The sequence below is a fragment of the Pantherophis guttatus genome, chromosome 2 (genome assembly GCF_059756535.1).
Source record: "Pantherophis guttatus breed Tessera chromosome 2, ASM5975653v1, whole genome shotgun sequence".
In the NCBI taxonomy this organism is placed as follows: Eukaryota; Metazoa; Chordata; class Lepidosauria; order Squamata; family Colubridae; genus Pantherophis; species Pantherophis guttatus.
Genome location: NC_142064.1, coordinates 219,017,416 through 219,030,454, shown reverse-complemented (window position 1 = coordinate 219,030,454; position 13,039 = coordinate 219,017,416). Strand labels below are relative to the sequence as shown.

At 43.4% G+C, this 13,039-nt stretch overlaps 1 protein-coding gene across 1 annotated transcript in view; it reads left to right on the top strand.

The window, feature by feature from the left end:
- Positions 1 to 13,039, top strand: part of DCP1A (decapping mRNA 1A) — a 39,707-nt gene that overhangs the window by 15,140 nt on the left and 11,528 nt on the right. The window contains exons 5-9 of the mRNA XM_034437241.3: positions 4,463 to 4,586; positions 6,189 to 6,299; positions 7,849 to 8,601; positions 8,928 to 8,993; positions 9,697 to 9,912. Coding sequence (XP_034293132.2) covers positions 4,463 to 4,586; positions 6,189 to 6,299; positions 7,849 to 8,601; positions 8,928 to 8,993; positions 9,697 to 9,912 — 1,270 coding nt within the window. The remainder of the gene's footprint in view (positions 1 to 4,462; positions 4,587 to 6,188; positions 6,300 to 7,848; positions 8,602 to 8,927; positions 8,994 to 9,696; positions 9,913 to 13,039) is intronic.

The window sequence follows — 13,039 nt, the reverse complement described above, 5'->3', positions numbered from 1 at the left end:
ATGTGCTGGGGGTGCGCACACGCTGTTTACAAGTAATTACGCACCCCGGCCCCCAATGCGCGACTCGTGTCCTGGGTTGTGCAGAGTCTCAGGCCCAGGGTCCGCGGCTGATGTTGTGTAATGCCAGGTCGGTTGTTAATAAAGCCCCCCTCATTTGTGATCTTATTTTAGAGGGGGGTGCGGACCTGGCAGGTATTACGGAGACCTGGTTGGGCCAAGAGGGGGGGGTCCCCCTCGTTGAAATGTGCCCACCAGGTTTCTGTGCATTTCATCAGCCAAGGGCCCAGGGGAGGGGTGGGGGAGTGGCGGTGATTATTAGGGAGAGTCTTTGTCCGAGGGAGACCACTGTTCCTCAGATAGCCGGATGTGAGTCCCTCTTTGTGAAGTGGGGCCGTGGGGTGCAGATGGGTTTGCTGACTGCGTACCTGGCTCCCTGCCACGTGGCAGCGACCCTGCCCGAGCTACTCGACGTCATTGCCGGGGTGGCGGTTGACACCCCCAGACTTATTGTCATGGGGGATTTCAACCTTCCGTCTGCGGGTGAGGCGTCAGAGGCGGCTCGGGAGTTCATGGCTTCCATGACGGCCATGGACCTGACCCAGTTAGTTCAAGGCCCGACTCACATAGGGGGACACACTCTGGACCTGATTTTTGTCTCTGGTCAGTGGTTGAATGATCTTGGTAGAGGGGACCTAGACATCAAACCCTTGTCATGGACAGATCATTCGCTCCTTCACTTGGACTTTCCTACCGCTTTCCCCCGCCGCAGGGAGACGGAACCGACCAAATGGTTCCGTCCCAGGCGCCTGATGGACCCCGAAAGGTTCCTGACGGAGCTTGGGCCGTTTCCTGAGACTCTGGCACACGACTCGACTGAAGAGCTGGTGGCCGCCTGGGAGAGTGCGGCCACCGGAGCTTTGGACCGCGTCGTGCCTTTGCGGCCTCTGACCCGATGCCGATCTCAATTGGCTCCTTGGTTCTCTGAGGAGCTGAGAGAGATGAAGCGTCGGAAAAGACGCCTAGAGAGCATTTGGAGGACTAGTCAATCTGATTCCGACCGGACACAGGTGAGGTCTTATATCAAGACCTACCTAGTGGCGATAAAAGCGGCGAAATCTAACCATTTTTCCGCTCTTATCGCATCTGCAGAGAACCGCCCAGCCGCCCTGTTTAGGGTGACCCACTCCCTTCTTCGGGGGGGAGTGCGGGAAGATCCCTTGCAAGGCCGCGCTGAGGATTTTGTGCAATTCCTGCATGATAAAGTCGCTCGGATTCGGGATGGCTTGGACTCCGATTGGATGAGTCCAGGGGAGGAGACAGGGGCAGGCCTTGAGAATATTATCTGGGAGGAGTTTGATCCTGTGGCTCCCGAGGATGTGGACAGGGTTCTGGGTAGGATTAGTGCCGCCACATGTTTATTGGACCCGTGTCCCTCCTGGTTGGTACTGGCCTCCCGGGAGGTTACACGAGCCTGGCTCCAGGGGATTATAACTGCTTCTCTGAGTGAGGGTGCCTTTCCCGCCGCCTTGAAAGAGGCGGTGGTGAGGCCCCTCCTCAAGAAGCCTTCCCTGGACCCGGCTGAATTAGCTAACTACCGTCCGGTCTCCAACCTTCGTTTTGTGGCGAAGGTTGTTGAGAGTGTGGTGGCACGACAACTGCCCGGGCACCTGGATGAAGCTATCTATCTAGACCCGTGCCAGTCGGGCTTCAGGCAGGGGCACAGCACAGAAACGGCATTGGTCGCGTTGGTGGATGATCTCTGGAGGGCTTGGGACAGGGGTTGCTCCTCTGTCCTAGTCCTATTAGATCTCTCAGCGGCTTTTGATACCATCGACCATGGTATCATGCTGCGGCGGTTAAGAGGGTTAGGAATAGGGGGCACCGTTCTGCGGTGGTTCTCCTCCTTCCTCTCCGACCGCTCGCAGTTCGTGTTGGCAGGGGGGCAGAGGTCGACCTCGAGGCATCTCGCATGGGGAGTGCCACAAGGGTCGGTCCTCTCGCCCCTTCTGTTCAACATTTATGTGAAGCCACTGGGTGAGATCATCCGTGGTTTTGGGGTGAAGTGTCATCTGTACGCTGATGATACTCAGCTGTACATCTCCACCCCAGACCACCCCAACGATGCCCTTGATGTGATGTCTCGCTGCCTGGAGGCCGTGCGGGTCTGGATGGGGAGGAACAGGCTCAGACTCAACCCGTCCAAGACCGAGTGGCTGTGGCTGCCGGCGTCCCGATATAGTCAGCAGGTGCCATCGCTGACTATTGGGGGTGAATCTTTGCCCCCCACAGAGAGGGCTCGCAATCTGGGTGTCCTCCTGGACGCACGGCTGTCTTTAGAAGAGCATATGACGGCCGTGGCCAGGGGGTCCTTTTATCAGGTTCGCCTGATCCGCCAGTTGCAGCCCTTTCTGGACCGGGACGCCTTGCGCACGGTCACTCATGCCCTTGTCACCTCCCAGCTGGACTATTGTAATGCTCTCTACATGGGGCTCCCCTTGAAGAGCACTCGGAGGCTCCAACTGGTCCAGAATGCGGCCGCGCGGGTGGTTATGGGCGCAACTCGTTGTGCCCGCGTGACACCCCTCCTGCGCGAGCTGCACTGGCTCCCAGTGGTCTTCCGGGTGCGATTCAAGGTGTTGGTTACCACCTTTAAAGCGCTCCATGGCATAGGACCCGGGTACCTTCGAGACCGTCTTCTGCCACCAATAGCCTCCCACCGACCAGTCCGCTCCCACAGAGAGGGTCTCCTCAGGGTGCCATCAGCCAAGTTATGTCGGCTGGCGACACCCAGGGGGAGGGCCTTTTCTGTGGGAGCCCCAGCCCTGTGGAATGAACTGCCCCCGGAAATACGCAAGATCTCCGACCTCCGAGTGTTTCGTTGCGCACTGAAGACCCCGTTGTTCCGCCAGGCAGGGCTATCAACTTAATAATTTTAATTGGGGTATTTTAAATGTTTGGGGTTTTAAATCGGCCAAATCTATGTAATTATTTTAATTTTTAATTATTGTTGTGTGTTGTGTTTTTAAATTGGCTGTACACCGCCCTGAGTCCTTCGGGAGAAGGGCGGTATAGAAATAAAATTATTTATTTATTTATTATTATATTGTAAAATATGTTAAATAATCCACATTTTAGCTAATGTAGGTTTATGTTTCAGAAGATGGATGTATTCAGATTTTGTTTTAGACTAGAGATAGCCAATGTAGGTTTTACAAACATAGTATTCCTACATTTAGTGTTATTTTTATTTAAATAATTTCTCTTAAGTACACAGAAGCTCACATACATCCTTAGAAAATGCAGCCTTGTACTTTATTTGCTTTGCCCGCTCTCCAAAAAAGGCAAAGATATATTGATATACTGTAAAAGAGTTAACCATTGAGATTATAGAAAATATTCTCATCATAACAGTATTAAGCTAGTTCTATGCCATGGCAGTCATTTTGTGAGAATGCAAAATATTATTAAATTTTTTGTTGTTCAATATTATTTTAATATTATTACATATTCTTATCATTCCAAATGCACCCAAAATGATTCATAGCATCCTTACCTGGCTTAATTTTTAAGACTATAATCTGTACCATTTTTTCTTTGAAAAATAGATACCTGCTCCATTACTGTTAGTATGTCATACTAGTTTGATCTATATCCTGTCTTTCCCCCATTTCAGTTTACCTGGGAATCTCACTTCATTTTATCCTCATAGCAACATCTTTATGAAATGGGTTGAATTGAGAGAGACTATTTAGTCCAAATTATCAGCCATCATTGAGGGTAGCTTTAAATCTGGGTCTCCTCAATCCTAGTTGAATATCCTAACACCTGTTTTTTCTTAATTTCAAGTTGTTTGAGCCAATTTATTTTAAATTAGTAGAAATGTTCTGAATCAATGAAAAAACTGAAGATTAAACATTGTATTTTGTTTTATTTTATTCTAAAACATTGTTTATATTTCTGGGCAAATGTATTGTCACAGTGGTTTATAGATATTTAAAATAGTTAATAATATATTCAGCTAAGTTGTAATGGAGGTAGTAAACACAAATTATTTGAAAGTGCTCAATAAAGAAATTGTGAAGAAAACATTCATGAGGTTTTTAGTGCAATGTATGAAACAAGCAGTTACCTGTTGTTCACTGGTTTATGGCCCAGTATTATGAATTAAAGCACTATTAGCTTATTCAGCAAACCATAGTCAGAGCAAATGGTTGCTTATTTCAATTTGTAAATCATTTTATTAAAATAAAATGGGCATATTAAAGTTCAATGTAAAAAGGAATAAATACTGTACACTTTATACTGATTAATCTATGTTGCCTATTACATTTTAATCTTGTTGGTTGTTATTTGCATGTTATGTGTGCTCTGCCATTCATTAAGATCATGCTTTTCCAAGAGGGGTATATGTTATTAAAATATATTCTAAATATAAGTAGTCTTTTCTTCTCTTTTGTGATAGGGTGGTACAGGAAGAAACTCAGAGATCGCAGCAACAATTTCAGGATAGAAAACATGTCAGTCGAGTTAATGGTTGCACAGATATTCTAGAGTTGCTTAGTAAAGCAAAGGTTGAATATGAACGGGTAAGAAAATTGTGCATGTTATAATTTTAAGACCAGATTCTGATTTTAGGATTTTATGTATTTAAAAGCAAAATAACTACCCACAAATATGCTTGAAAGGGTCCTCAAATTATGACCATTCATTCAGTAACTTTGAAGTTGCAATGCTACTGAACTACTTACAATCAGTATTCAAAGTTTCAGCGCTATCCTCGCAGTCATGTGAGCAAAATTTGGTTGCATGGCATCCAGCTTGCACTTACGACCAATTGCAGTGACTTGAAACAACGTGGACACCAATTTGTGACCTTCCGTGCTAGCTTCTTCTAAGTAACATCAATGAAAAGTTGGCAAAGAAGGTTGCGCACATCTACAATTTCCCTCTAATCCCCCCCTCACACCAATGCCTTCTTTCATTCTCCCTGTGCACACACAGGCACACACTCCATGCCTTCTTCCCAAAGCCCCCCTGTAATTGCACACATGCCACGCACAACCCCATGCCCTCTTTCAACAGTCTCCCTGCATTTGCACACATGTACCCCAGGCATCATACCCCGGCCTTTCTGAGTTCACACCGCACTGGGCATCTCTTCCCCTGACTTGGGTGGGGCCTGCGCCAGTCCTCCCAGGGCTTTACCTATTCACCTGTAGAATCCCTGCACTCCTTATCTTGAATATCCTCAGCTTCCCACTTAATGAGCCAATGCATCTTGGGTTATGATGACAAGTAGAACTGCCTGGGTTATCCCGTGTGTGTCCTGTCCTGTGATGTCATGCTTTCTGACCACATCCCTAGCAAGTGGCAGTCCTGGTCTCAATTGCAAGTTCCTGGTCCCTACTAATTGCTATTAGTATTTCATGCTCTGAAAGTTTTGTTTTATTTACAGATCTCTATATTATGTTGTTTATGGTGAAATGCATATTCAGTAACGGATTTAAATCCTTTTGTAATCATCACAATAATAAAAAGCTTTCTACTTTTACATTTCCCTAAGCCTTTTCACTGCACACTGTCCTGTGGTTGGAATTATTTTTTTATTTACTTTTATTTTTTGAATATTCGCATAAAAGCTTTCATTAAACACTTAGGAAACACAGTGATTTGACACATCATCATAATATAACAACATAATTCATATTTTGTATGAGCATGTTATGTGAAGCCAGATAGCAGATTTATTCATCATAGCATGATTAAACAAACCATGTGATGTGTGAATTCTGTCAGAGTGATGGGCCTCTAACAACAGTTAACAATTGGCTAAATAACATCCAGAATCCACAATGGCAGGACCGTTAGTCATCAGACAAGATTGTTATTAAAAAAGAGGTAAGAAGGGAAAAATGGATGAGTCTTGAAATTGTGTCTGTATACAGATAGTCCTCAACTTACGACTATTTGTTCAGCAATCATTTGAAATTACAACAGTGCTAAAAAAAAGTGAGTTACAAATGGTTCTCACACTTAATGACCATTGCAGTGTCCCCACGGTCACATGATCACAATCCAAGGGAGAAAGCTTGCTGAGATCTCCTAAAGGTATTACTTAAATTGTAATTATTTCATTTAGTCCAAACTGCAATTTAAAAATAATATTTCTTCCTTTTTTATTCTTTTAGAATCAGAAAAGTGACTTAATTTCAGGGACACAAGAAAGAGGAAATCTTACAAAGACTGAAAATACAGAGGCATCTGAATACGAAACACCAGTGTTACAAGTCCAAGATCATGTATGAGAAAATCAGAACCTGCCTTTTTATCCTTATAAAGTGCTATTTTAAATGGAAGTACGGTAGTCCTCGAATTACAACAGTTCATTTAGTGACTGTACAAAGCTACAACGGCATTAAAAAAAGTGACATATGACTGTTTTTCACACTTGCAACCATTGCAGCATCCCCGTGGTCATGTGATCAAAATTTGGACACTTAGCCACTGACTCATATTTATGGCAGTTGCAGTTTCATAGGGTCATGTGATCCCCTTTTGCAACCTCCTTACAAGCAAAGTGAATGGCGAAGGCAGATTCATTTAACTGTAGTGCTAACTTTAACAACTGCAGAGATTCTCTTAATAACAACATAAAATGGGGCAAAATTCACTTAATAATTAGCAATAGAAATTTTGGGCTCAATACTGGTCATAAGGACTACCTTATTTCTTTGTCTTCATTCTAAATCATTCTATATCAGGGGTCTGTTTGGAACCCAGCCTGCGCAAGCAGCGGGTCAGACTGAATATGCTTTGGCAGCAATAGGAGGAAAATGGAGAAGGTCAGCCATGCGTGGCAAAGCCTGTGGAGTGCGGGCATTGGGGGCAACTGGGGGTTTCTGCAGTGATGCTGGGGTAGCTGGTTGCAGTATAGGGCTTGATGCAGCATTTTTCAGTAGTGGCAGCGGTAGCACTGGGTCTGAAGTTGAGACCTGGGGTGATAGTAGCTGGCTGAGACTCCTTCCGCCCCAGCCCCAGTGCTGCTGCTATCAAGTGCTGAGCTACATGGAGCAGTGGTTAGAATGCAGTACTGCAGGCTACTTCTGCTGATCACCGGCTGCCAGCAGTTTGGGAGATTGAATCTCACCAGGCTCATGGTTGATTCAGCCTTCCATCCTTCCGAGGTCGGTAAAATGAGGACCCAAATTGTTGGGGGCAATATGCTTACTCTGTAAACCGCTTAGAGAGGGCTATAAAGCACTATGAAGTGGTATATAAGTCTAAGTCTTAAGTGCTATTGCTATTGCTAAATGCTGCTGTGCAGGAAAGCCAAAAGGGCATAGATTGGAGGGGGTGGAGAGATAGGCAGGTAGGGGCGAGTTGAAGCATTTCTGTGTTTGTAAATAGCTTGAATTGTGTTCATGTGACTGGGCATGCTGCAGTGATTGTAACTTCAGTCATTGAACAAGTGGACATAAGTCGAGGATTGCCTTTATAAAGTATATTGCATTCTTTTTGTAGTGATGAGTTTTTGACAAATAGATTTCCTCGTTACTATACATTTTATGATTGTTTCCCTTAAATTTATATATTTGTGGTTATAGTATATGTGTATATATTTATGTGTGAGATAGATTGAACGAGAGACAAGACTAGGATACAAGAATTGTTGATTATTGTTGATATTGGGGAAATGTGCTTCATTTGAATACAGCAAAATTTTTGTTGCGCTAGATGGCTTTGTAGCAATCTTTTTTTTTTAAAGTAGCACTTTGGCATTCATTTGTATGCAAGGAAACAAGTGTGTTCATTCTATATTAAGCTAAACTTTTACACTTTTTTTCCTAGTCATGTCAGTCCATCCCTAAACATCTAACAGTGGAAGAATTATTTGGAACTTCATTACCAAAGGAAAACTCCACAGCTCCCATGTCCAATCCAGAGAGGATAGAGAAAACTGATACCTCATGCAGAGAACACAATTTGCTTTTACCCTTTTCATTTGAACAATCAACAGTGATCCATCAGCCTCTGGGGAAACTGGACGCTCCAAGCCTCAAAAATAACTCTTTGACTTTATTACCACAGGAATGTGTACCATCTGTACTAACTTCATCACCTTCAGTTTTGCAACCTGAAGTAAATAAAGTTTCAAACTATAATGTGCATTTAAGTCCTATCCTTAATTCGACTTTGGCAACAGAAGCACCTTGTGGTCCAGTGCTGCAGAATATCAATGCAAACAATAATGTAACGCAAGTCATGCAGCAGACTACCAAGCAAATACCTTCACTTGTGAATCAGACATTGTGCGATATGAACCACGGTACACAAAATGTAAGTTCTGGTCAAAACCAATTCCTAGGATCAATGACTTTGCCAAATACAGGAGATGCTTCAAACACATCACTTCCCAGTGTAGATCTTCTTCAAAAACTCAGGTTGACACCACAGCATGACCAAATGCAGCAATCTCTTATTAAAACCCCAGTAGCACCAAATGCTGCTTCTGCTATTAGTCAACTGGCAACACCAGATTGTTTCAAGGAATCCCACATCAAGCAACAGGCTTTGACTTGTAAAGTCATTCATCCCTATCAGGTAGGTTATTTTTAGGTGAATAAACTTCTTGTGAAGTCATTTGTAAGTCATTATTGAAAATGGCTCCCGTGTCATTATGCCATGGTCTTTCTTGAGTCTGGAAATGCCATAATTTCTTCATTTTGAATGAGGGATGCCCTTCTCTTGATCTTCTGTATCAGCCATAAGTTCAATTAATTAATATGCTGTTTTGAGATACAGCGCTACATATCGTTAACATATGCATGTAGGTATAATGTTATTGGTAATACAACAAAATCAGGGTTGATGACTTTGCAAGAAAGAAATTGTACATAAAATATTTTATTTTCATTTTAAATTTGTAGGTTACACAGCAAAATAAGGAGCCTGAAACGTTTCCAAATCCTAAAGTGTTGTCAAAAGCAAACCAGGTACATATTAAAAACCAGGCATTGTAACATTGCCTTCATGGAAAAACTTCCCTCTTCAACCTCTCTTAATTAACTAATCAGTTGAAGCTGAATATACAAAACAAACTTATTTGTCAGCTTGTGTTTTGCTGTTCTAAAGAATATCTTATTCCATCAGATGTATAACAAATATTGTTACAACTTTAATATATTCTGTTGTAATATTAATATACTTTTCCTTGAGAGTTTCATATCTTGCTAGAATCAAAAAATGCTCTTTGTGTGCATCTCATAAAATTATTGCAGCTAGCTATATTCATATATTTTTCTTCCTTAATGCTTTCTATTGTTGTCTGAGCATATACTAGTTAGTATCTTTTATTTGTAAGATTGAATCTATTTTTTAATAAATGCAAGAAAATATAATACATCCATATTATAAACGGCAACATAATAGTCTTTCAACTAAAGCATCAATATCTAAGAATAAACTTTGCATAATTTCAAGTCATTTAATTATGTCCTCAAAGAGGTTCTTTTAACCTTGATATATTTAATTTTTGTTATGTACTTTCACTTGATACCTTTCATTTTAATTGGGAATCTCTGCAACCTCTTTCTGTTCTGATAATAAAGGAAGTAATGGACTTAACATTATGGGAACTGGATTTATACAATGTTCTTTGAAACAATAAATAAGGATTCTCAAAATCGCTTTTTTTAGGTTGCTTCTACACAGTTTGCTACTACTGCAACCACAATTGCACCTTCTGTCCTCCTTTCACCTAGTGTGTTTCAACAGTCCACTATGAAATCCTCTGAAATGGAAAATAAAGTTGGCTCACCTTCTCCTGTTACACTTGGTACAGATCTTCAGACATTACCTCCAGCGGTACTCAGTAGATCTCAACTTCAGCAAACTTTGATACATCTAATAAAGGTACAATTACTATCTTAAGATAACAAGCATTACGTAGAACCCATTGTTGATGGAGCTGCTCCCATAAATAGAAGTAGAAGGAGCTGGTTCCCCTTGACTCCCAGAGATGTTGATTATTGGAAGTCCATAGAGCAGGGAAAATCACTTGCTTTTGGAAGCAGCCATATTTTTTATTATTAAATTTATTTTCAGAGTGACTCTGGGTGGCTTAAGCATAATGCTAATGGTTTCTTAATATTAATATTGCAGCAATATTGCAATATTAATGCACCATGTGCAAATTATTTTAAAATATAAACTTCAACTGAAAAATGAATAAGATTATTTTCAGTACAGGTAATCCTTGACCTACATCCCAATACTTAGCAACCATTTCAAGTTCCAACAGACCTACCTGGAAGGTACTTATGACCCAGATTCAAAGTAACCCATATTTTGACAGTAACACCCTCCCCATGGTCACACGACCACACTTCAGACACTCGGCAACTGGGCCACATTTATCAAAATAATAGAGTTGGAAGGGACCTTGGAGATCTTCTAATCCAACTCCCTTCTCAAGCAGGAGACCCTATGTCATTCTGGACAAATGGCTGTCCGTTCTCTTTTTAAAAGCCTCCATTGATGGAATACCCACAACTTCTGGAGGCAAGCCTTTCCACTAATTAATTGTTCTCACCAACACGAAGTTTCTCCTTAATTCCAGGTTGTATCACTTTTTGATAAGCTTCCACTGCCCCTCATATATTGGAAGATTGCTATTATGGCCATTTTCATAATCGTACAGTTCATGTGACCACATTTTAAAATGGTTTTGCCAAAAGCTATCATTTACTATCAATTTTCAGCAAAACCAGCTTAATAACCATGGATTTGCTTAATGACCACTGCATAATGGATCACAAGATCAGGTCAATAACATGACCAGCCTGCTTTACATGAATTGTGACCATGATGGGCAGATTCCATTATGGTGATAACTTGAGAACTGCTTTTACTAAAACTGCTGGTACAACTATATATGATTCTTGCTAGATCAGACCTAGGCAGCATTTTTGCCCATAATAGTTAACCACTCTAGTTTCTGTTCTCTAGTAAATAATAAAATGCACAGTGCCTACAATTATAGAAATAATATGTTCTTTTCATGCCTGGTAGCTAGTTCTGATAAATATATCTTATTCTACTATAGCGAGGGTCCAGCAGTCATGACAGGATTAACACAGCATTCTGGTACTGACTGAGTCTGCAATTTGAGAAGCTCCTCCCACTTCCTCTGGCTTCCCAGATTTCAGGCTCAGTCATTCTGAATAGGACTGTTTTGGCTGACCTGCCCAAATTTGACTGTTTTACAGTGAATTTGATTATTTTTCCTTTCTTTGGGTTTCTAATCCTCCTTGAAGGGATTGCAAGGCTCCCAGGGATCTGGTTGAGCCCTGCTTATTCCAGCATGAAGGGCTCACACCTGAGACCGCTGAGGACTGCTTTCAGCAGTTTGGGGTGGATCTCCCGGCTGGTAGAGATCCTCCTATCCCAGCGAGAAAGGCTTTGGTCAGAGCCCGCTGAAGACCGCTATTGCAGTGGTGGGTCTGCTGGCTGGCAGACCTTGGATTGACATCACTGGGGGTCTTCCCCACACGTCCAGAAGCGGTAGCTGTGTTTTTTCTATTTCCTCACCACCGTGGAGCCGCTAGAGCGCCCCAGCAGTACGGACCACAGCTCCAGGTCTGGGTCCGATCGTTGTGCCCCTGTTTATTTGGGATCGTGCTGGGGCGGAGCTCGTTGGCCCTTTTTGGAGTTGGGGAGGCTTTCTAAAGGCAGCACCCTCGATCCTTTTATTGTGGCCAGCATTTTGTTTGCTCCCTCGTGCCGGCCGCCATTTTGTTTTTTAACTCCTTTGTGCCGGCGGCCATTTTGAGCTTTTCTAAAGTGTTTTTTGGCCTCAGCAGCCTTATCAGATGTCTTCCAGACCTTCTACTCGCCCTTCCAAAAGGGCAGCTGCTAACCAGGCACCATCTGAGCCTTCTGGTCCTTCTGAACCAGGACCTTCAAAGAGGGGAAAGGCTTCTTCCTCCAAGCCCTCTGCTACCCAGAAGGCTTCCAAAGCCAGCGAAAAGGCTGAGGCTCAGAGGCATAAGTCCCTTGAAAGGGCAATTGAGAAAGCAGTAAGGGTGGCCACGAGAATGGAATTTCCCCAGTCCTCACACATTACTACTCCCACTGCTGGTCCTGCTACAGCACCAAGCCAATCAGTGCCTGCAGCCTGATCTCCGGATGGGGAGCCAACTCTGCCTTCCCAGGCTGAAGCCAATGCTCATTTATTTGGGGCCCTTCAGACTTCTCTTCCACCTCCCCATATATTTCCTGTAGTCCAGGTGTTGCCTTCTCCTCAGATGTCTTCCCAAGCACCAGTTCCTCCACTGGCACAGAAGGATCCTCAATCTCCTCAGGAGGATCAGGTCAGCCAGGAGAAGGCTCATTTGTCTGCAGGGGAGCATCTTCCAAGCTGTCCCGCTGATTTAGCATCTCTTATCCAAGCAGCAGTTCAGCGAGGCATTGCTGAGAAATGCAGCATAGAACTGGTTCATGAGTTTCAGACCAGGCCAGGTCACAAGGGACCCTTCAATCTCAGGGGTCTGCTGAACTAGTTCAGGCGCAAGACCAGATTTATACTAGACCCTCTGCCAGTCAGGGGTCTGAAGCAGGAGAGGATCTGGGTGAACCTGGTTTATCTGATGATGAAGACCTTACCCCTGACCAGCCTTCTTTCATTGTCTTGTTTAAAGCTCAGGTGTTCAGATCACTCCTTCATAAGGCCAAACTCACCACAGACCTAGGTCTCCCTCAGCAAAAGTCTTGCTATTCAAAAACAGGGGAGGGTCCTTCTTCCTCTTTGTTTGAGGAACCTACCTTTGAGGCTGAGGAAATCCCAGGCCCCAAGATGTTCAGGGATGTTATTACCCGACAATGATCACTTCCTGTATCTGGTCCCAATCCGAACACAGTAGACAGACGTCTCTATAACCTTGATTCTAGCATTTCTTCCATTTTGCAGGTTCCTGCAGTGGATCCCCCTATTGTTGCTTTGTCGACTTCTTCAGTCCTCACGGGCCCCCCTGAAAAGGGT